Here is a 24,531-nt window from a genome sequence, read left to right on the forward strand (position 1 = left end):
ATTAGTTAATCATTCAAAGTTAAATATTGACTTTGATGTGACATATTGGTATTGATATAAAGTTTATATAAGTTGTTTACATGATGTTTATATAAAAAAAGATAAAATGAAATGAAAAATAAAAAAATGTCTTATGATACTTATGTTTTCATGACTATTTATAGATAAGACAATAAATTTATATTAACATTATTTTTTATGTATCATTAGTAAAAAATTATTAAAATTTTTTAAATTATCAAAAATTATAAATTAAAAATATTTAATATATAAATCTTTTAAATTTCACTTTATATAATTTTATATGTTTTTATTTGGAATAGTTTATATTTTTTATCAGTCTAAAATTAAATTTTATAAATTAATATCTAAATTATTTACATAATTTTTTTATAAATTGATTTTAATATACAGATTATTTTTACTCTAATTATTTAAGTAAAATTATAAACAATAAAATATTTGCTTTAACTATATTAACATTATTTTTTATATATAATTAGTCAAGAGTTATTAATTATTTTAAAACTTTCAAATTTTATAAATTAAAAAATATTTAATATATAAATCTTTAATTTTACATGAATAATTAGAGTAAAATAATTTGTATATTAAAATCAATTTAAAAATTATGTAAATAATTTTCATATTAATTTATGAAATTTAATTATAAATTGGTGAAATAAAACTAAAATATATAAATTATTTAAAATAAAAACATATAAAATGAAATAAAATAAAATAAAAAAGACTTATATATTAAATATTTTTCAATTTATAAATTTTGATAATTTAAAAAAATTAAAAAATCTTTATTAATGATACATAGAAAAAATATTAATATATTTAACTAAACAAAAAAAATGTGTTAGTGATTTATTTCCTTATTTATAAATAAAAGTTCATGAGTTCAATTCTTATTAAGATATTTTTTATTTTTCACTTCATTTAATCTTTTTTTTCATAAATGTCATGTTTTCTTATTTTAAAAAATAGGAAGACCAAAGTTAAAATTTAGTGCCTATATTTTTATCTTTTCTTATTCAATTTTGAATTTGATTTATTATTTAATTTTTAAAAAAAAATTCAAATTTTTAATCTTGATACAATATCGAATTTAAGATATCTTTTATTAGATAAACTGAACTTTGAGATGAAGAGATATATTTCGTACGAATTTATTGTATATAATCTTAAAAAATCTTAATCTAAATTTGTTTTTTAAATTTTGACGCAACACATTAATAAATTTTATTAATTTCTCTTAATTTAAACAATTTATATCAATAAATTTTATCTTTTTTAAGTTATTTTTATCTAATAAAATAAAATAAAAAAGTATTATTAATAATTTTATCTAATATTCTCTTAAACTTGCTTTAAATTATTAGTTAAAAATATTTTTGTTAATAAAATTTAATTTAAAGATGCCAAGTACAAATTTACTAGTTAACATTAAAAGGAAGCAGCCCTTTTTTTCTATTTAAAATCTTTCAAATTCAGAGTTTCATAGAAACATCCTTTTAAGTCTTAAAATACGACAAAAGGACTTCATAGCAATAGAAAATCAAATAATCCTATCATATATTGAAATAGATACAATCCAAAACACTTAGTTAAGATATAATTTTTCTATTATATCATTAAATACTAGAAGAGATATATTAGATACTAACATATATAATCAAAAGTTAATTATCAGATAAAGATTTTCATAACCTACCATATATTAAAATAGTACAACCGAAATTATTTAGATTCAAAAAGATATTATCTATTTATATTTTTTATATCATTAAATGCTAGTAGAGATATATTAGATACAATCAAAATTGATTAGATAAAGATTTTTCTTACTATTAACAGAAATCCTATCATATATTGAAAAGGACATTTAGATTCAAATTAAGAAAGTGATAGCAAAAGTTGTCATCATTAAGTTCTCAGAGATAATAGATAGAGAAATTAACAAATAAAGATAAAGATTTGTTATCGAAAAAGAATTTCAAGCGCACCTAAATCACATTCACATATATAAATATATCCTCCGTTGATAGTTGTTGTATTCTTTGGTTCCAAATATTTGTCATTAGAATGGCGCCATTGTCACATGACGAATTGCTTGAGATATTCTCTCGATTACCAGCAAAAGCCATCTACAAGTTCACGTCCACCAGCAAGTCATTCTCAAAGTTACCAAAGGAAACATATTTTGCATCGAAACATGTTGGTTAATTTTGAAAATCGAGATAATCCTGGATAAATCTGAAGTCGTGTATAAACACTTTCAGATTGAATCAAATTTCGGGGTTCAACCAAAATTGTTCAATCGGATAAAATCAGAAGATTATAATTCAAGAGTTTTGTTTTGGTCTTGTGAGTTTTTCACCCGTTATGCTTTCTGAACCAGGATGATTATTTATAATCAAAGAACAGGTGGCTATTGGCGGTTGATGGAAGTTATTTATTTTTTAAAAATTGCCGTTGATGGAAGTTTTAGTAACTTCCAACCGTTGATGGAAGTTTTAGTAACTTCCATGTAACTTCCAACCTTTGCCTAAACCGAACATCTCGTTATTACATTAAAACAAGCGTGCACTCTTATTTTAACACAATAAAGAGATCAATTACACTAAAATGTCCAACAAACCTCCCCCATTTTAGTGTAATTACCGATCAAATCACCAAAGTCATAACATACCACAAACTACTGCATAGATGAAATATCGTGACGATTGAATTTCATCTTAGCAAATTACACGTTTCAAATATTCGAATATCAGGGTGTCACTAAGGATTGAACCCTTTCTATTCATAATGAATACATGAAGATAATCTGCACAATAGTTTATAACATTACTCTTGCTCGACACTAGTTTTACTAGCCTGTGTCCCTATCCTTCATAAGCATATCAAAGCCAAGTCCCAGCTTCTTGAAGCGGCTAAACTTCATGCTTATATAGGTAGTCCTTTTCTTTCTTGCACCTGCAAATGCAATTTTTCAAAAGAACCATTGAGAAGTTATACTTCAACCTCCTTAACTTGCAGAACCGAACACATACCTTTTGGGATACTTTCGATGATGTGTTCCAATCTCTACATGTTAAGCTTTCCACATTGAATTCAGCACCTAATGTCATATTAGATGGGAATTGGGTATCTTAACATAAGAGATTTCAGATGGACTTTAATCCTAATCCCACAGCCGACCTTTTTACGAGATCTCTACTTAACCCTTTGGTTAAATGATCGACCAAATTATGCTGAGTTCTCACAAACTCCACTGATATCACACCATGCATGATTAACTCCCGAACCATGTTGTGTCTAACACCCAAGTGTCTAGACTTCCCATTATACACTTGACTATATGCCTTAGCCAAAGTTGCCTGACTATCACACCTGATAGACATGGGAGGTATAGGTTTGGGCCACAATGGAATCTCATAGATTAGATTTCTTAGCCACTCAGCTTCTTTACCAGCTGCTGCTAAAGCTACAAATTCAGATTCCATTGTTGAATTTGTAATGCAGGTCTGTTTCTTGGATGCCCAAGAGATAGCACCTCCTCCAAGGAGGAATACCCAACCACTTGTGGATGAATAATCCTCCATATTGGTTATCCAACTTGCATCAGAGTAACCTTCAATAACCGAAGGAAATCCAGTATATGTCAAACCATAATCAATGGTTCCCTTTAAGTATTTGAATACTCTATTCATAGCTTGCCAATGATGAGAACTAGGATTACTTGTAAACCTACTGAGTTTAGCAACAGCATAAGCTGTATCAGGCCTAGTACTAATCATTGCATACATGAGTGATCCTATCGCCCTTGAGTATTCAAGTTGAGACACTGCTACACCTTTATTAGGTAATAGCTTCAGGTTAGGATCAATGGGAGTACTTACCGGAGAACAATCTTTAAAATTAAATTTCTCCAATATCTTCTCAATATAATGTGATTGAGAGATGGAAATACCATTGTTTCCACGTTTGATCTTTATTCCTAAGATCACATCCGCCTCCCCCATATCTTTCATATCAAACTTAGAAGACAAAAATGCCTTAGTTTCATCAACTTGATCTTGGTCGGTACCAAAGATCAACATGTCGTCTACATACAGACAAATGATAACTCCTTTGCCATGACTATCAAACTTGCTGTATAGACATTTATCTGCTTGGTTTATAACAAAACCACTAGACAACACAACCTCATCAAATTTTTGATGCCATTGCTTAGGCGCTTGTTTCAAGCCATAAAGAGATTTCATCAGTTTACACACCTTATTTTCATTTCCTGGCATAACAAACCCTTCAGGTTGTTTCATGTATATCTCTTCATCCAATTCACCATTTAAGAATGCAGTTTTCACATCCATTTGGTGAATCACCAGATTGTGGATAGCAGCAAGTGCTAACAACAGTCTAATAGTGGATATCCTAGCAACAGGAGCATATGTATCGAAAAAATCAATACCCTCCTTTTGCCTAAAGCCTTGGATAACCAATCTGGCTTTGTACTTGTCAACAGTACCATCCACTTTCATCTTTCTCCTAAAGATCATCTTACATCCTAATGGCTTACATCCAGGAGGTAAGTCAACCAATTTCCAGGTATTATTTTGCATGATGGAATCCATCTCACTTTGGATTGCTTCTTTCCAGAATACAGCATCCCTTGAAGCCATTGCTTCACTAAAAGTCTTTGGGTCTTCCTCAACATTAAGGCAATATTGATATTGAAATTGAATATCATTCCTTGACCCTTCAACCAAATAGAGTTTAAAGTCATCACCAAATGACTTAGCCTTTCTTACTCTCGTACTCTTTCTAGTTTCAGTACTAGTTGAAGGTATATCCTCAATATTAACTGAGACTTTCGACATGGAATTCATGTCCTTTGGCCTAGGTATAGATGTAAACCTTTGTTCATCAAAGATAGCATCCCGTGACTCTATAACCGAGTTCACAGCAACAGAATCATTAGATTCTAGCACATAGAATCTATATGCTTTAGAATGTTCAGCATATCCAATAAATATGCAATCTATACCTCTTTCACCTATGGTTTTCCTTTTAGGTTCTGTAAGCCTGACTACAGCCCTACATCCCCAAATTTTGAGATAACTCAAATTTGGTGTCTTTTTGTGCTAAAGTTCATATGGGGTAACCTTATTCCTTTTGTTAGGAATTCGGTTCAACAAGTAACAGGCTGTCAACATAGCCTCACCCCAAAATCCTTCACTTAAACCCGAATAGGATAACATGGAATTCACCATTTCTTTCAAGGTTCTATTCTTCCTTTCGGCTACACCATTTTGTTGTGGTGTATAGGGAGCTGTAGTTTGATGTATTATTCCAGTAGATTGAAAATAAACCAGATCATAATACTCACCTCCCCTATCCGTACGAAGAGTTTTGATTAGCCAATTTTGATGAAGTTCTACCTCTTTCTTATAAATTTTAAATTTATCAAGAGCTTCATCTTTTGTATTTAATAAATATACATAACAATACCTTGATGCATCATCAATAAAAGTAACAAGATATTTTTTATGACCTAATGATGGAGTAGCATGCAAATCACACAAATCACTATGAATAAGGTCTAAGACTTTAGTCTCACTTTTAACATCCTTAAAAGGTTTCCTAGTGATCTTGGTCAACATGCAAGTTTTGCATTTTTCAATGTTCATATCAAAAGGAGGAATCATACTTGTTTTTGACATATCTTTTAATCTTTTGTAATGAACATGTCCTAATCTAGCATGCCAAATTTCTGATTTTGTCATATTAGTTATAGAACTACACGAGGCCATACAAACAGATTCATGAACAAAAGGAACATCAATGTTTAATTTAAACATTCCATTACAACGATAACCAAATCCAACAAACGAACCATGTCTTGACAAGATGTACTTGTCACTTTCAAGTACTTGCTTGAAACCACAATTATTTAAAACCATACCAGACAATAAGTTCTTACGAATACCAGGTACAAATAAGACATTATCCAAATACAAACTTTTTCCGGAAGTAAAAACTAAATTAACACAACCTAATCCTAGGATTGGTTCAGTTGCAACATTGCCCATCTTCACAATAGAGCCATCATCGATTGGTCTAAATTCCTTGAACCAACGACGATCTTTGCACACATGGCTTGTTGCTCCCGAATCAAACCACCAAGCAACGTCATCATCCTGCACATAGAATGCATCAGATATTAGTGATACATAATTCGAATTCGTATTCGAATTAAAATTATTCACTACAATCTGACCTTGTTGCTTTTCAGGATCATTAGACCCACTTGGACCAGCCTTGTTCTTTCCTTTGAACACCCGGCAATCCCTCTTTAAATGACCAGGTTTCCCACACTTCCAACATGACAATTTTGTCTGTTTGTTTGGACCTTTGTTCTTATTTCCTTGAAATTTTCGTTTGTTACCTTTAGCATTGTAATTTTGCTTAACTGTTCCACTTTCCTCTACCATATTAACGGAAGAGGAACCTGCTACGGTTTTATCATTGACTTTGTCAATTTCCTGAGCCCTTAGCGACTCCTCAATCATGAAATGACTGCCGAGTTGAACCAGAGTCAACTCTTCCTTCATATGTTTCAAGGTATGCTTGAAGTCTTTCCAAGAAGAAGGCAGTTTATCAATTATAGATGAAACTGCAATGGATTCATCCATTTTCAAATCATGTTGAGTAAACTGACCCAAAATCCGCAGCAGTTCATTATATTGCTCCATAACAGGCCTCGAATCAATCATTTTGTAATTAAAGAAATTACTAACTAAGAATTTGTTACTTGAGGCATCTTCTGCCATATACTTGGATTCAAGAGAGTCCCATAATTCCTTAGCAGACTTAACATTTTGATAAATATCAAAGAGAGAGTCAGACATACCGTTCAGAATGTGTCCACGACAAATGTAATCGTCGTTCTCCCATTTCGAACGCTTCCTTGTTTGATCCAGAGTTTCGCCTTCCATATACACCGGCATCGGTGTACTCAGCACATACACCACATTCAATGTTGTCAAGAGAAAGTGCATCTTCTTCTGTCATCTTCTGAAATCCTGCCCTTCAAACTTGTCCAACTTCGCAAACTTGCTTGTCATCTTCGAACTATCGTTCGTCATCTCGAAAGAATTTGATTCAATCTTTTGTTGGTTAATTTTGAAAATCGAGATAATCCTGGATAAATCTGAAGTCGTGTATAAACACTTTCAGATTGAATCAAATTTCGGGGTTCAACCAAAATTGTTCAATCGGATAAAATCAGAAGATTATAATTCAAGAGTTTTGTTTTGGTCTTGTGAGTTTTTCACCCGTTATGCTTTCTGAACCAGGATGATTATTTATAATCAAAGAACAGGTGGCTATTGGCGGTTGATGGAAGTTATTTATTTTTTAAAAATTGCCGTTGATGGAAGTTTTAGTAACTTCCAACCGTTGATGGAAGTTTTAGTAACTTCCATGTAACTTCCAACCTTTGCCTAAACCGAACATCTCGTTATTACATTAAAACAAGCGTGCACTCTTATTTTAACACAATAAAGAGATCAATTACACTAAAATGTCCAACAAAACAGACACAAAACTCATTGCTAAGGGATGACACATGTTTCTTCATTCAACCAGACATCACTCAGTCATACAATGTCCATGTTGAATTCCACCCTTTACCTGGGGAGGAGCTCTCATCTGGGGTGCCTCAATCCTCTCTCGAATTCTTGTCTAACTCGGCCAAGATTTTGAGTTCTAGCAATGGCTTGATTCTTTGTCGCGCCACCGGCGAGAATGAAGTGAAGCTGTTCATTACCAACCCAGCAACACAATCCTGGTTGCCTATTCCCACCCCTGGTGAGTATAAACAAAATGGTACAAGTATTGGTGCTGTTGATCTCAAGATTGTTCTTGAATGTGATGACAAAGATGATTACATGGTGTATCTTTTTTATGACAACTTAGTTGATTGGTCTTCTTCAAATTTGGATTGCAAAGTTTATCATTCCAATGAAGGAGTGTGGAAATCAAAGCAAGAAAGATTTTTTACTGGCAGTAGGAAACTGAAATTTGACATGCCTGTTCATCACAGAGGAGCTGTTCACTTCATCTCAGATTGTTTTCCTTCCTGGAACAAAAAAAGTCCTTATTTCAGGCCATACATTATGTCATACAATTTTGAGAGTGGAAATTCAAGAATGCTGAGAGTTCCTAAAGAAGCAAGAAAGGGTTCTCATGACTTGACTTGTGACATGGGGATTTTCAAATGGGGAAAAGCCACTGATCCAAATCAATCAATTTGTTTGGTGAGGCTGAGGAAGCATGTGTTCACCATATGGACTTTGACACACTATGAGACAAGTGAGTGGAGAAGGGTTTTGAAGATAAGAGTGAAAGCAATGGTGAAGGATCATCCTATTATAAGAGTAAAGGGCTATGCAGTTTTGAATGGTGATCTTTTGGTCTTTGCCACTGAGAAGAAGGTCTATGGCTGTGGTTTGAAAGATATGAGGATTCAGGAAATCTGTGATCATGAATTTGACTTCAATGTTCTTCGCTTCACTTCATACAAGGACACTTTGCGCACATTTGGTACTGGTGCTGGAACTTTGCCTCTTTCTCTGCACACGTGTGGTACTAGAGCTGGAACTTTGCCTCTTCCTTCACACAAGCAGTTTTGGTAGTTTATAGTATTTTGTTAATTTTACTTTTGTTGCATTTGAGGGACAATATGCAGACATAATGTGACTTTTGTTAGTTTATATGCTTTTAATTTGTTGCTTTACATGTTTCAATCCATGTCAATTCAATATAAAATTACATAATACGGTTTCTGTTTCCATGCTTGACTCATTTACCAAATTTTATGGAAGTTGTGATAAAGGTCATATATTTTATGGCTTTGAGGATCTTGGCAATAGCATTCTTTTTTCTGTTGGTGAGCCACTGTCATGCCTTAAAAATGGAAATATAAGTTCCTTGCCCAATTTGCATAATTAAACGTCATCACATTATAGCAAAAAAGAGTTAGAGAATATAGCTACCTTCATATAAGATATTTATACACACACAAAAAGTCAAAAAGTAAGGCAAAATTCAGCAAGACTTACTGGTATTATGTGTCTTCTGTACTAAAATGAATGAAATTTTCACCCTATATTTTAACTTCAAAGTATTGCAAATATACCACAAAATTTTACGTGAAATCAGGTCTCCTAATTTGTGTATTCTATTTCTATTTCTATGCATTTTTTTAGCAAAAAAGAGCAAAGGTCGAGAGAAGTAGGAATTGACATTCCAATTATGTTGGCACTCCAATTCAAACCGCCCAGTTAAAAGAATCCAACTTAAATATATATATACATAAAGATAGAAAGTAAAACAATTGGGGACCAAACCAAACTTAAAGGAGAACAACTTCCAAAAGGACTGCACTTTTCTATAACATAAACTTTCTTTAGTCTACTGTTTCAGCCTTATGGCAATTGACCAGTATCAAATGATTCCTCTCTTACTAGTGTTAGTACTCAACTTCTTTCTATCGATGCCAAAGTGATATTAGTATTGGAGGGAGATTGGTAAAATAATTGATGCTCTGCCAACTATCTGTTAACTTTTTCTTCCATGGCCTTAAATATGTATCTAAATAAAGCATTTTGGGATGAACAATAACTGCCACGGATGATTTGGATGAAAAAGTGGTCCACTTTAGGATAAAATCACAACTTTTAGGAAAATGTTTGATAAGCATCTAATATAATATCTAACACCTAGATAAAAAGTAAAAAAAAAAAAGAGAAAAAAAAAATAAGTATTATAAATTTTATAATGTGATAGGAAAAAATAGATAAAGAGAAATTAAAAATGATGATAAGGTGTTTCGAATAAAAGGTGATTTAAATGTTATTACTCCAACTCTAATGATGGATTCCATTCAAACCGGAAATTAAATCATTTGTGCCTATAAATTTTTACATTGGATATCCTGTACAAAAATTTAATCCAGATTGTTGAGTAACTTTTGATGGGTCTCTTCTTTCTTATCATATAATATTTAAGAATACTTATTATTTTTTTAATGCTTGAACTTGAGTTTTTAACTTATTTTTTTAATGAGTCTCATTTTGTCTTTTCATTCAAACAAGATCCTTTTTTTTTACGTGAACAAGATCCTTATTCTAACTTGGAATTTTATTTATTTATTTAATATTCAGGCAACATTGGTTATAGTTACTTATATAAGCTATAGGAACTCATTTATTCTATTGATATTTTGGTCTTTAAAAAAAAGTTGCTTAACTTTGAAAACCTACGCAAGCAATTGTACTGAAATTGTTGCTCGTGCAAAAGTTTTTATAATTTGAAATTTAATGATAATGTAAAAGACTTTGTTACAATCCATCCATATATTATTTATTCTCTTCAAAATTCTAAATAATTATAATAATAGAAATTTATAATTTTGTTAGAAAACAATTATCATTTGCGAGAATGTCTCTCAACCATCAACCTAGAAATAAAAAACGCTATTAGTATTATTTTTTCGGACATGGACAATATTTAACAATTTCTTAAAAAAAAAAAAAAAACTCGTAACAATGTCAGTACTCAGAATATTGTATTTCTATATTCACTTTTTCAAGACTGAAAGTTTAAATAGTTATTCCCTCTTTTTCTATATAAAACACTCAAGAAAAATATTAGTGATATTCTCTTATATTTATTTAGATATTTTTTATGTGATTGGTTAAAATTTATTAAAAATTATTAATTTTGATAAGTTTTATTTTTCATTTAATCTTTTTCTTTCTTGATTTATATTAAATAAGAAATGAAACCTATCAAAATTGATGTTTTTTAATAAATTATAATCAATCATAAAAATTAAAGTATTCAAAAGAAAATATTAAAGAAAGTATTACTAATATTTCTCAAGACTTAATTATCTAATTTATCAAATTAAAAAATAATTAATTTAATTAATAAAAAAAAATTACATTCACTTTTTTTCTGTATTTAAGACTTAGTAGAGTCCCTTAGGATAAAATGTATTTATTTCTTTGATATCCCTATGTGAATACTTAATAGCGTTAATTGAAAGTGTTAGCTTGTAGTGAAATGTAACAAAAAGCCTTCAAGTTAACCCTATTCTCATAATCCTTTCCTTCCACCACCACTGGATCCTTCTTTTTCTATTTGTTTCCACTTAATTTCCCATCCAAAGCTTGACAAACAACATTAATTATGATTATTGATTTTGATTTTCCAACACTTTTTTAAATAAACATTGAAAAAACATCTCATTGTACTTTTGGTTTTGTGATATGCAATAACGATGTCGAGGGGTATAAACATAACGATTTTGGTGAACTTTGTTTGGGATAATCGAAATCATTGTGATGTATAGATTGTTTTATTTTATTTTTACACGATGTTCATTATGCATGTTGGTCTCCTTTTGACGGTGAATAGTAAAGTTCATTTTTTTTTTTACCTTCATGTCCTGGGTTTTGGGAATCCAGGATGCACCAAAACGGGGTACGGGAATGGGATGGAAAATTTTGAGATACGGGTAGGTTAGAAAATAACAAATTTTTTAAAATAACTGAAAAATTAATAAAAAAACATGAGAAATAAATAACAATACTAGTATATTATAAAGATGATCTATTGGTCTATCAAAATAAAACATTAAGGTTTAACATTAAAAAATATTAAAATTAAGTTAGTTCAATGTCTAAAACAACAAATAAAATAAAACATCAAGCATTGTAAAATAAATAATTTACATCATGCAAATAAACTCATTTAGTACTCTGGTACTACATGCAAAATAAATCATTTACATCCTGTCCTAAAAATAAGTTGTTATAAGTCATATATACCGAGGAAAATATTGTCTTGTACAAACATTTGAAAGCAAGCGAGAACTTTCCTATTTCCTAATGAATTTGAGTACCTCCATAACATATTGCAAGTTGCAATTGCAACATGGCATATGGATAGCAAGAGGGCTCTTATGCCTGATGGTAAAAGGTCCCACCCCAGGGGCAACATCCCCCCTCTTCCCCCACTTCAAGCACACCTCTATATGAATCACTTTGGAATCGGTAAACCACGTGAGCTAGTTAGATGCCTGGGACAGAGAAAAGGGAGATCATACCTGTTTTTCCTGGCCTGCTTGGACATATGGTTCCAGCGGAAGATCAAGTTGGTGAGCTGTGTGATGGGAAATCTTTTCGCATGGTTCGGAGAGCATTGAATTAGAATGAGAGGTTCACCTCCGTCATTGGTGGTTCGCTGGTGGTGGCTGTCCAACAAGAAGAAAGAGTGAAAGAGAGGAGTGAGGAAGTCCTAATTTTTCTGTTGATTCTCTTTTTTCCTCCTTTTTTATGTTGTTTTTTTTTTAAATTTTGGACTATGAGGATGTGCGTGTAGGCCACCGTCGTCCCCAATACATCCCCGTGAAAGACCATTGTCGTTCCTGTCTTGTTCAACCGTACCCAAGAAACTAATGTCGTCCTCGAGACATTCCCTTGCCATCCTCATTCCGTCTCGGTCCCTGTGTAGTACTGGAAACATAGGACACCACCTAGCAGGTGTCCCGTACTCCATAATTGGGAATTGAAGGGATGAGGGAAATTTTGAAAGAAAAAAAAACATAAACCTATCATGTGCTAATCACATGTCATATTTTGTTAACAAACTAAGAGCGCTGATCAAGAACATGAGAGGTAATTGCAAAGAAATTAAACAGTTAGGGGGTTTTGTGAGGTGAATATAAAGAATGGAAGAGAATGTAATAAGTTTCTACAACAAACATGTGTAATTTACTCTAATAATAAACTTGTATTAAATTTCTATTTCTTCCAACTCTATCTATCCCTATCATTAATTTTTTATTAATATTTTTTTTTCTTTGAGGAGTATTTTTAATTTAAAAATAATTAATATAATAAACATTATTGATTGAGACTTATAAAAAAAAATATATAATGTTCGATCTTTTGCAGAAATAACTTTTTACTATGTTTTACTTACAAGTAGAATTTTAGATTAGTCATAATTCTTTTTTCTCAATGAATCGGATGTTTAAAACAAAATAAAAAATACAAACATCAAAATCAAATTTGACTATAAAAAAACACTTTTTTTTTACTTCTTCTTAGCTAAATTAGTTTTTAGTCCTCTAATTTATTATTTAAATTTAATTTAATTCTTTAATGTTTTTGGGTTTAATGTCATCCTTTAATTTTTAGATCGATTCAATTTGATCATTCACTAAATTATAAGAAATTATATTATGTAACAATTCAAAACTATCCTATTTAAATATTCACGAAATACATATTATTTTAAAAAAAATATAAATCATTTTTATAAATTAAAAGATCAAATTAAACATAAAAAAATACAAAACTAAACTGTGTTAGTTTTAAAAATCAAAGAATTAAATTAAAAAAAATTTAGAAATCAAATTAAATATAAAAATAAATTATAGGATTAAAAACCTAATTTAACCATTCTCATTCTTTCTCAAAACCAAATTATCATAATGTCCCCGAGTGTCTTGTGCTCCCCACGATTTACTTTCACCTCACTCCCGAACACTACCCTAATTGCCCTATTCTCTCTTCCTTCGTCCCAGCGACCACAAATCACTGCAATTCAAGGTAAAGCGCTTCTCCATTCTCAATTTTCTCATTGCATTCCAAACCCTATTCCCCCAAATTTTTAATTTTCCCCTTTCCCTTCTTTCAAAGCAATTTCCTTTCATTTTCTCGGGAACCAAACGGAACGAGACTGATCGAATTTTCCCTTTCCCTTCTCTACTTAAAAAGGTTTGAACTTCAAATGGCGAGCGCTGTAGATGCTTCCGGAAACCCGATCCCAACGTCGGCGGTGTTGATGGCGTCGTCGAAGCACATTGGGATAAGGTGCCACTCCGAGAATTTGGAGTTTCTGAAGTGCAAGAAGAAGGATCAGAACCCTGAAAATTGCCTCGATAAAGGTCGTGATGTCACCCGTTGCGTCCTTGGCCTGTGAGTTTTTCTTGTCTTTGCTGATTTTACTTGGGTTCTGTTTGGCAGATTGGAATGAGTTTTGTTCATTTTCTAGATTTTGATGGTTTTTAAGTGGTGAGTCATTTCTTGATTTTAACATTTTTGTTTTTGCTATGTGGGCACTTCGTATTGTTGAGAATTAATGTTATTGTTTTATTTATGTTGTTTCGTCCGTAAGTGGTTGTGAATGTCAATGAATTGTAATGTTTGAGAATATATTACAAAGATATTTGCACACCCAAGCGAAACAATTCCTTCTGCAAGTGTTAGGATGATTGGTTTACTGTTTTTTTAGTCATTGGCTCCAGGGTCAGCAATCGAAGGTTTGTTTTTGCAAATGAATTGAGTGATTCTCAAATTATATTCAATATCCTTTTTTGGTTTTTGGTTTATTGGCTTGATATTTTATATTAATCTCACATGAAGATCAGATTCAGAAGCCATCGACTGGCTTCATGAATATGAATAACCCTCGTTGCTTGTATGTCAGCTGATCTTCTGATTTGTTTTGTATGCTTTGGAGTTTGGACTGCTTATTGGAATTGTTGGTTGCATGTAGAACTATAACCTTAACCGAGTCGAGCACACTTTGAAAATGTTAGATAAGCAGAACTTTTGTGTGAGTTTTTTACAGAATGATTTTGCATGTTTGTTGACTCTTGGATGGGTAAATGGTCCCTACCACATTATACATCCAAAATTTACTGTTATGACGACTTAAGCACAAGAGGAGAGCCCAACCCAAAAGACTAATTCATTAGGTGGGAAAAGCCTCATGACTTAAGTAACACATCAAGCTTCTTATTTTACTCAATGTAGGACTCCTAACAATTAGCTTTGAATCTAGCTGAATTAGGACAAATTCTTGCTATTGTTTTCTCATTGCATAGGATTACCCCTAAAGGAATGCACAAAATTTTGACAAAAAAGGTACTGCTCAAGCTGAAGGGAAAATTTTACCACAGGTATAAGAGTGCAATGTTGGAAATGAGTGTTAGGCAATACCGCAATAAAAGGCTAGCATGAGTGTTGGAAATAGGAATATTTTACAAGACAAGAGCTTCTTTAATGTTTATTTTTTCAAGTAGCCTACTTGGTATAGCTAAGATCAGGGCATCTTAGGAGGTAGTAGTATCTCAACTGTTCTCTTGTAAATCTTTTTGGCATTAATTGTCTTTGTAATACTCTTGAATATAAATAAGTCCATTCTGCTGGGTGGAAAGTACATTGAAGCAAGTTCAGAAAATATTTGTTTCTCTCTTCTCACAATGAGAATAAACTTACTGTAGTAAAGATGAGAATGCTTCTGTGGAAGAGTAAACATACTATACAAATGGATTCTAGCCTTACCACTAAAGGGGAAGGGAGACTGGGAAACACTGTAGGCAAAAGCATTAAGAATGCTTTAGAGGTGGTTGTCGCTTTGTCTACTGACAAGATTCACAAATCACAATGGAACACTATAGTATCATTTGATTCATGTAAACAATCCACCTCCACCTAGTGGGGAAAAGTTTGGTTGTTGTCTACCATTACCCGTATGTATTTTAAATACTAACTGGGTTATAAGCCATTGGTGAAGGTATAGTTGGGCAAATTGATTCCGTAATTAATAAATGTATGTTGTTTCTGATAATGAATTTAGCAATATAATTTTAACAAAACATTACAACAAATAAGAAAGAAAAAAGGACAGAGAGAAAGAAGTGCATAACTGTGGATGGTGGGTGGAGAACTGATATGGTATATTTGGTCATATATTGTTTTGCTATTGGCCATGAAAAATAGTCATACCGGCTGTGCCTCATGTGTCTACTTCATAAATGGATATGTTCAATGGTGATATTTCAGTTGATGTTAGTGTTAGAAACAAATGGAATGTGGCTGTGTTTCAAGATGCTGTATTAGTATTAGAATTTGGATGTTTGGACTGCCTTGTTAGTTATTACATTACTTGAAAATCTCTTGCAGTTGTTTGTCATCATCTCTGTTTATTGCTCTGATTTTACACCCTTCAATAATCAAATCTGTGGATCTTACAATTTTGTTCATAACTAATGCTTTGGTAGTTTGTTATTAGAATTATAACATATCTTAACTTGGAAGTACCATATATTTGGCGGGATTGTAATAACAATAATAAAATATGTAGCACATGTTTCAAACTTGAATTATTACTGGTCCCCACCCGCTGCTTGCAGTTGGCATTACTCTTGTTTACAGATATTGAAGGTTGTGAACTGAAAATTTTATTTGAGGACTTCACCTTTTGGAGGATTTTTTTTTTGGCGGAGAGGAAACGTTTATGGCCATTATCACTGCTCAATGCATTCTCTGTGATTAATAATGTAATTTCTTCATAAATAGTATTTTTGTGCACAAAGATACACACAGGTTTATATTATTCATTTCTATCTGTTATTTTAGATGCACATAATTTTGTGATTTATTTGAAATGTTATACCTGAAACTTTTCACTGTGATGGCTTTTTTTCATTGTCTGATGCATTCTGTCAAACATCATGCATTTTTTTTCTTTGAGGATTTATGATGGTCATCAAATGCTTTTTCTGCAGTCTGAAGGATCTGCACCAAAAGTGCACAAAGGAGATGGATGATTATGTTGGCTGCATGTACTACCATACAAATGAATTTGACTTGTGTCGCAAAGAGCAGCAAGCATTCGAGAAAAAGTGTTCTTTGGAATGAAATTATGCACTGCTGTTGTCGAAAATAATATCACAGGCAATTTGGAGTGAGCAAATGAGCCTGTTTTCCAAAAATTCATTGACCTTTTCCGTTTGTATGACAGTGTTGGAATCTATACCATTAACTATGTTGGTCGTCTAAATTTTTCTAGAGAAATGCATCCAAGCAAGACAAAACAAGATCCTCTTCAAACATAATAACTGACAAGAATTTTTGAAGTTGGAACATGCTTGTAATTTGATCTCTACGTTTGAAATGCATATTTCTTGTGCTTTAAAAAAAAGGATAGCTTGCCAAATTGCACCAATTTCTGGTGCCTTGTTGATTCCTGACAACTGAAGTAGACAAGTAAAGACCAAACCACAAAAAAAAACATGCTACATTAGTTTCTACTGAACGAGGGTTGCTAGCTTCACCGTGATCAATAATGTAGACGTGTTCCTGAGACACAATATTATTGTAGAAATTCAAAAATTTTAGTTCATGTCAAGTCATTAGTAAGCTAGTTTTTTTGTTTTAATTATTGAAATGATCATTATTTAATAATTTTATGGTCAGTGTCGTATGGTAAGAAGTGCTCCTTCCTAATCTCCATTTGATTAAGCTTCCTGATGCAAGAGCTTACATCACTTCCCCTGACATCAACATTTGCTATGACAATCCTAATGACCATTGGATTATTATGCTTTAGGATGCTATTCCCATAAGCAACATCTAAGGAGATAAGAGTAGTAACATCCTTTAACAGTTGAGTATTTCGGGACTGTAATGAAGTCTCTACTCCCATAAGGTCATAACAACCCTCAAAGTTCTCCTTTTTGCACTTGTAGAGCTTCTCGCTCCAATAAATCCCCCAAGTATAATATTTATCTATATGTGAGGGGCTTTTGTGGTTTTTCTTAGCCTTGACAGATTAGTTCATCCTAAGAGTAGATATGAGTGGGGTCATTCTTGGCCATACCTTAACGGATCATTCTTTTTTAACCTAATCATTAATTTCTCAAAGACAATAATTTCATAATAAGGATAATGTGAGAATTAAAAAAGTTACTACTTATAACTCATTTTTGTTCTATTACTTTTTCAAACAATAGTATAAAAAATTTATTCCATCATTTTGTTCCGTACCAATCCATCTTATTTTATTATATTTCAATCCATTTCATTTTATTCTTTATTAATAATTTAAACATGAGAAGTTATACTTGTACGATAATTTTAAGATAAATTTGAATTTGAAATGTAATAAATGATAGGATAGAGGATGGATGACTAAGGGGTGTTTGGTTTGGTTATTTTGTGTTTTCATTTTCATTGGAAATAGAAAATGGTGATGGAAATGTGTTTGGTTGAATTTCTGTTTTCATTTTCAGTGAAAATATTTTTTCAAACGAATCAAAAATTGGAAACAATAAAATCTCGTTTTCAGTTGAAATTAGAAACCTCATTTTAGTAAAATGAAAATGCAGTGGCAAGGAATTTAATTTTAAGTAAATCTAAAAATATATTTCCTTTTGAAAATGCATTTTCAGTATTTTTATTTCTTGAAAGCAAAAAAACAAGAGTCAAACCAAACATGTTTTCATAATTCTAATATTTTAAAAATGAAAACAGAAAATGAAAATGTAAACCAAACACACCCTAATTTTTTTGTATGGATGTTCATAAAAATAAAAACTAGTGTGTTTCTAAAATATAGTTGGATGGATGGTTAACGTAAATTATTTCAATTATAGTATATTTCTCGCTTATCGTTGTTGCTATGCTGTACAGTACCTATTTTGTTATCCAAGAAAAATAGTAAAAGTATTGAATAATATAAAGTATGGTTGTTTCACATCAAATGGTTTCGTGGTGTAGTTGGTTATCACGTCAGTCTAACACACTGAAGGTCTCCGGTTCGAGTCCGGGCGAAGCCAAACTTGATTTTTTTTTCCTTTTAGAGACTTCTTATTCTAAACAAAATTAATGCAAAATATGTACTAGCATGAAGGTAAAATAAATCTGTGAACATTTTTTTAAGTAATCTGTGAACATTGTTACATAAACGTAAAATTAGAAATTTTAAAGTTTCATCTTTTTCCAAGCAAATAGTCAGATGGAGAGAGATAATCAGATAAATATAAAATATTCACATAATTTATGATGTTCTAACTCAAATATTGTGAGGATATCATTAAAAAAAAAAAAAACAAGTGGTTAATCTTTTCTGCATTGAGTTGAGGCCATTGCTCACTTCACACATAACTGATCTCAGATGTTAAAAGATACTTTGTTCATGTAAACATGAAGCAGCTTTCGAGGGGGAAAAAAAAGAAGAAAGGAAGAGCTTCTCAAATAGAAGCATAGCTACAACTCATTTTGCTCTATCACTTTTTTAAACAATAAAATGAAATTTTTGTTCCAATTTTTTTTTTCCAACCAATCTTATTTTATTATATTTCAATCCATTTTATTTTATTATTTAACCTTCAAATTCTTTTACTGTGGCGACAGATTTCACGATTGGGAAGCCTGTGCACAACAGCTCCCCTTTTTAATCTGCCCCGTCTAATTATTTTAGTATATATCCAATGATAAAAAAAAAAAGAATAAAACTAACTTTTAACCAATAAAAAATTGATCCATGGGTGAACCACCTATTTAGGTAGACTTTGCCTTCAAAATAAGGATAACGTGAGAATTAAAAAAAGTTACAACTCATTTTCCTTTATCACTTTTTCAAACAATGAAATAAAATTTTTGTTCCATCATTTTGTTTTATTCCCATCCATCTTATTTTATTATATTTCAATCCATTTTATTTTATTCTTTACCACTAATTTAAATATAACCTAAGTGTCTGAGTTAAGACGTGGAGGGTGAATAAATGCATAGCTTCTAAGAGGTATGGATGTTCATGAAAAAAAAAAATACTAGTGTATTCTAAAATAGAGTTGGAGGATTAACGTAAATTATTTCAACTATAGTAATGTCCTCGCTTATCGTTGCTGCTATGTTGTACAGTAACTACATTATTTATCCAAGATGAAGATAACATATTATATTAGTAAAAATACTAAATAATAAAAAGGTATGGTCTCCTTATAAAAAATGGTTTCGTGGTGTAGTTGGTTATCACGTCAGTCTAACACACTGAAGGTCTCCGGTTCAAGTCCGGGCGAAGCCAATATGTTAGTTTTTATATTTTTCTGTTTTTTTGACTTCTTATTCAAACAAAATATGTGCCAAATATTTACTGGCATAATTGTTACATAAACCTAATTTATAATTTTAACATTTCATCTTTTTCCAAACAATGATTAAAAAAAAATACGTGGTTAATCTTTTCTTCATTGAGCTGAGACCATTGCGCTCACTTCACACATAACTGATCTCAAATGTTACAAGTTACTTTGTTCATGTAAACATGAAGCAGCTTTGGAAAGAAAGAGCTACTATACTCATTCAAGGTGTCACAGCTACTAGGATTCTTCTCATTATTACATTGTACGAATATGGTGCACTTGCAGGTACTAACATGAAAAAAATTGTATTTTGGAATTGCACAATATTGTGCTTTCTGTATGTTGGTTGTGGCTGAATAAGCATGGGAAGGATTTAGGTTTTTCCACTAGCTACAATCACCGTTTTTGTCAAGGATAAACTGTTTTTTTTTCTTTTTTATATATATTTTAAGATAAATATCAACTTTGTACTCGATAAGCAAACATTGCCTCCTCTGAGACAATATGAACTCAGGGAAAACTGTTTAGGGATAAATATCAATATCTATGTTAATAATATATGTAAATGCAATCACTCACGTGTTGCTTATTCTGTCTACTTTTATGCAGCTGATGTAGTTTCTTAATTTCTGCAAACATTACACACCCTTAATTACTCTTACAAATGGAATGTTAATATCCGCAAATCTCTCAATGTGTCTTTTGAATAACTCTACTCAAGAACTTATGTTTGGCTTGCATCTCCTCCCAATCAAACCAGAGAAATTAGCATCTATTGACTTGAATCTTAAAATGATCAAGACAGATATTCTCATATAGTATAGCAAAATGCCAAGGGTGAACACCGAAAACAAGGGTGCATTCTTGTGTGGGGAAGAAAAGAGAGAGAAGAAAGAAAGGAAGAGAAACTAAAGGAGGGGATAGGGTGGGTAGGAAAGGAAAGAGAGAGAAAAAAAAAAAAAAAACTAAAGGAGCCAAAGGGGGAAGGAAATAGAGAAAAAAAAGAAGTTTAAATTATATTGAGAAATAAATATTTTAATTATTAATAAATTTTGTATTTTTGTTATAAATTTTTTAAAAATAAAAAATATAACTAATTATTTTTAGTTATTTTAAAATAAATTATAAATAAATATTAGAATGTGGAAGAGTAGACCTGGTATTGGAGTAAAAAAGTTAAAAATATCTTAAAAGTGATATAAGACACTGATATAAGAGAGGATTTTAAAATAAAACTAATTAAGATCTCGAAATGAAATTAGATGCCTTAAACCATATCAATGACATGTGACATTCTGAAATTTGAAGTAGGCCCCCACAGAATAAGCATGACAGCAAACAAGACAGAACATACTTGGTATGATGCTATTGATTCTCGGGAGATGCTAGGTGCACCCAGCAATATTGCTGGTGCACCCAACAACTTTTATGAATGGACAATTTTGCCCTTTAATAAAAAATTATAAAAAGCCCCCCCCTCTCCGGAAGAAACTTTTCTGCTGCTGCTCATTCCTTCCGCGAAGCTTGTTCTCCCTTCTCCGCGAACTGCTTCTTCTTCTCCGGCAAGGCAAGCGCGAACCTCGTCTTCTTCTTCTCCGCGAACGAGGTTAGTCTCCCTAACTCCCCTTTGCTTGTATCATACAACATTGTTATAGCTTGTAGCAGTGGAACCTTAGGATAGTTACCTTAGGATAGTAACCTTAGGGTAGAAGACGAGAGGAGAGGACGCCGAAAAAAATGGGGAAAGGAGGCTGACGGCGGAGACTTCCGGAAGACCCGTTAGGGGTTCTTCCGGAAGTTCCGGAAGAACATTTTCCGGAAAGTTTTCGGAAGAAGGGTTCTTCCGGAAGTAACCAAACGTCTTCCGGAAGAACACTTCTTCCGGAAGACTCCCGGAAAAACCTCTTCCGGGAACTTTCCGGAAGAAGTGGTTCATCCGGAAGAATTCCGGAAGACGCGCACTTCCGGAAGAACTTTCAAATTTCCGGAAGACCTTTCCGGAAGAACCCCTTCTTCCGGAATGTTTCCGGAAGAACCACTTCTTCCGGAAATGGTTTTTTTTTTTTGTGTTTTTTTTTAAAAAAATTTTTAAACAGAAATTGTTTTGTTTTTTTTTTAAATGAATTATTTTATTTATTTTGGTTATTTTGTTTTTTAGATTTTATGAAAAATGAAGTTTGGGTTTTTGATGTCATATTTTTTTTATAATTTAAATTGTGTATTTTTACTAAATATTAATTTGTAAATTAATTTTTTTTATAAAAGTAGTTGTGTTTGTTTTTGTTTATTGTTTATTTTTTTAAATTAGTGTTTTTTCTTTAAAAATGAAGTTGTCTATTTTTATAATTAAAGTTGTGTGTTTTGGAAGTTTTATAAAAATACTAATTTTTTATAATTAATTAGTTTATTTTATTATAAATGAAGTATTTTATTTACTAAAAAAATTGTGGATGTTTACTAAATAATTTTTTTTTACATTAGTTGTTTAATTTTTTTTAAAAATTAAGTTGTGGATGTTTAGTAATGAATTATTTTTATATTAGTTGTGTTTTGTTTTTATAAATGAAGTTGTTTATTTATTTTTTTTTAAAAAATTAACTTGTTGATGTTTACTAAGTAATTTAGTTGTGTTTTTTTTTTAGAAATGAAGTTTCTTATTTTTTTTTTAAATTAAGAGTTGGATGTTTACTAATTAATTTTTTTTACATTAGTTGTGTTTTTTTTTATAAATGAAGTTGTTTATTTTTTTTTAAAAATTAAGTTGTGGATGTTTAGTAATGAATTATTTTTATATTAGTTGTGTTTTTTTTTTTATAAATGAAGTTGTTTAATTTTTTTTAAAAAAAATTAAGTTGTGCATGTTTATTAATAATTTTATTTTACATTAGTTGTTTTTTTTTATATAAATGAAGTTGTTTAATTTTTTTTTTAAAATTAGGTCGTGTATGTGTGAAAATAATTTGATTTAAGTTAGTCTTATTTGTTTATAAATAAAGTTGATTTTTTATAAAGAAAATTGTGTATATTTTGACCGAAAAAAATACGTGTTCGACATGATTTACAGATCATGGCCAGAACACGAGGTTTAGGTCGTGCCATAGGTAGAGTTGTAGGCAGAGATAGAGCTGCTGACGAGGATGCTGGCGATGTTCCCGAGAGGCGTAGGCCTACTGCCTCAGCCCGTATGCTACGCGTTCATCAGATGACTACGGAGGGACGTGATATGGCTGAGGACGTCGCTGACATGACTGATGATGTCCCTGAGCAGCCTACGGAGGCACCTGAGATGCATGCGGACGCACAGGGTGCTGATAATGGTGAGGGGTCAGATGGTGATGATGCTGCAGAGGGATTCCCTGGTGGTCCACGTGACCCGTCAGTGCTCACATCATTTGCCGAGCATGTTGCACATGCCGTGTGGAGTGGACAGGTATTTTAATTTGTTAATTATTTGTCATTGTTTATTTATTTGTTTATGATTAATTTTTTTTTAATAATTGTATAATTTGTACTTCAAATCAGGAACGTCCTGATTTGAAGTTAGTGTCACATGGGAGGAAGCTGACACTGATTGGGAGGCCAGTGCCTGAGATTGAAGGCCTGGTGGCTGCCACAGGATTAAGTCCATTGATAGATTGTTCAGTTATTACTGGCGATCCTGGACTTATATCCGCATTTGTGGAGAGGTGGCACAGTGAGACTAGCACCTTCCACCTTCCAGTAGGAGAGCTGACGATCACATTGGATGATGTGTCGTCCATTCTACATTTGCCCATCACTGGCGCCTTGCACAGTTTCCACGCTCTTTCTACGGAGGAGGCCAGATTCTTGCTCACGGAGTTGCTGGAAGTGTCTGCGGAGGAGGTCAGAGCCGAGACAGCACTCACACGTGGAGCATATGTACGATTAGGATGGGTTCGTGACATTTATGAGACCAGATGTCAGGCCCGGCGGTGGATTGTCGCAGCTCGCGCTTATTTGCTGCACCTTGTTGGTTGCACTCTTTTTGCTAATAAGAGTGCAACATACGTGCATGTGGTCCACCTTGACGCTTTCCGGGACCTCGCTCATAGTGGTGGTTACGCTTAGGGGGTTGCCGCGCTGGTTCATATGTACGACCAGTTAGATGAGGCTTGTAGGACCACCACCCGACAGCTTGCGGGGTACTTGACGCTATTTCAGGTAAATTTTGTGTTTATTAATATGTTAGGTTCGATTATGATTTAAACATGTTTTTATGTTATGTTAACCTCAATTATTGTGTAGTGCTGGATCTATGAGCACTTCCCTAGTGTGCATCAGTGCGTGACTGACGATACATATCAGGAGACGTCCCCACGTGCTTCCCGGTGGTTGACGTCGAAGGCGCACATGAAGGGCATCACAGGAGCACCCTACAGGGCACGTTGTGATGGTTTGACCGTCACAGATGTGTCCTGGTTGCCGTACACGGAGCATCGGGGTGTTAGGGCGTTTCAGGAGATTTCATCGTTCCAGGGTCAGCT

The 24,531-nt window shown here is 32.3% G+C and overlaps 2 protein-coding genes and 2 non-coding genes across 4 annotated transcripts; all 4 read left to right on the forward strand.

Moving 5' to 3' along the window:
• The first annotated feature begins 3,816 nt into the window (after window positions 1-3,816).
• Window positions 3,817-8,711, forward strand: LOC114405626. The gene is made up of 2 exons (XM_028368074.1): window positions 3,817-3,847; window positions 7,663-8,711. Exons 1-2 carry the CDS (start codon window positions 3,817-3,819, stop codon window positions 8,709-8,711), a joined length of 1,080 nt encoding a protein of 359 aa, XP_028223875.1.
• A 4,862-nt stretch (window positions 8,712-13,573) lies between these two features.
• On the forward strand, window positions 13,574-17,082 carry LOC114405842 (NADH dehydrogenase [ubiquinone] 1 alpha subcomplex subunit 8-B-like). The gene is made up of 3 exons (XM_028368353.1): window positions 13,574-13,700; window positions 13,869-14,069; window positions 16,667-17,082. Exons 2-3 carry the CDS (start codon window positions 13,882-13,884, stop codon window positions 16,797-16,799), a joined length of 321 nt encoding a protein of 106 aa, XP_028224154.1. The 5' UTR covers window positions 13,574-13,700; window positions 13,869-13,881; the 3' UTR covers window positions 16,800-17,082.
• A 1,562-nt stretch (window positions 17,083-18,644) lies between these two features.
• TRNAV-AAC lies at window positions 18,645-18,718 on the forward strand. The gene has a single exon. It is a non-coding gene; the product is annotated as a tRNA-Val (tRNA).
• A 1,176-nt stretch (window positions 18,719-19,894) lies between these two features.
• Window positions 19,895-19,968, forward strand: TRNAV-AAC. Its single transcript has one exon. It is a non-coding gene; the product is annotated as a tRNA-Val (tRNA).
• The last annotated feature ends 4,563 nt before the right edge of the window (window positions 19,969-24,531 follow it).

Source organism: Glycine soja, chromosome 3 (genome assembly GCF_004193775.1).
Source record: "Glycine soja cultivar W05 chromosome 3, ASM419377v2, whole genome shotgun sequence".
NCBI lineage: Eukaryota > Viridiplantae > Streptophyta > Magnoliopsida > Fabales > Fabaceae > Glycine > Glycine soja.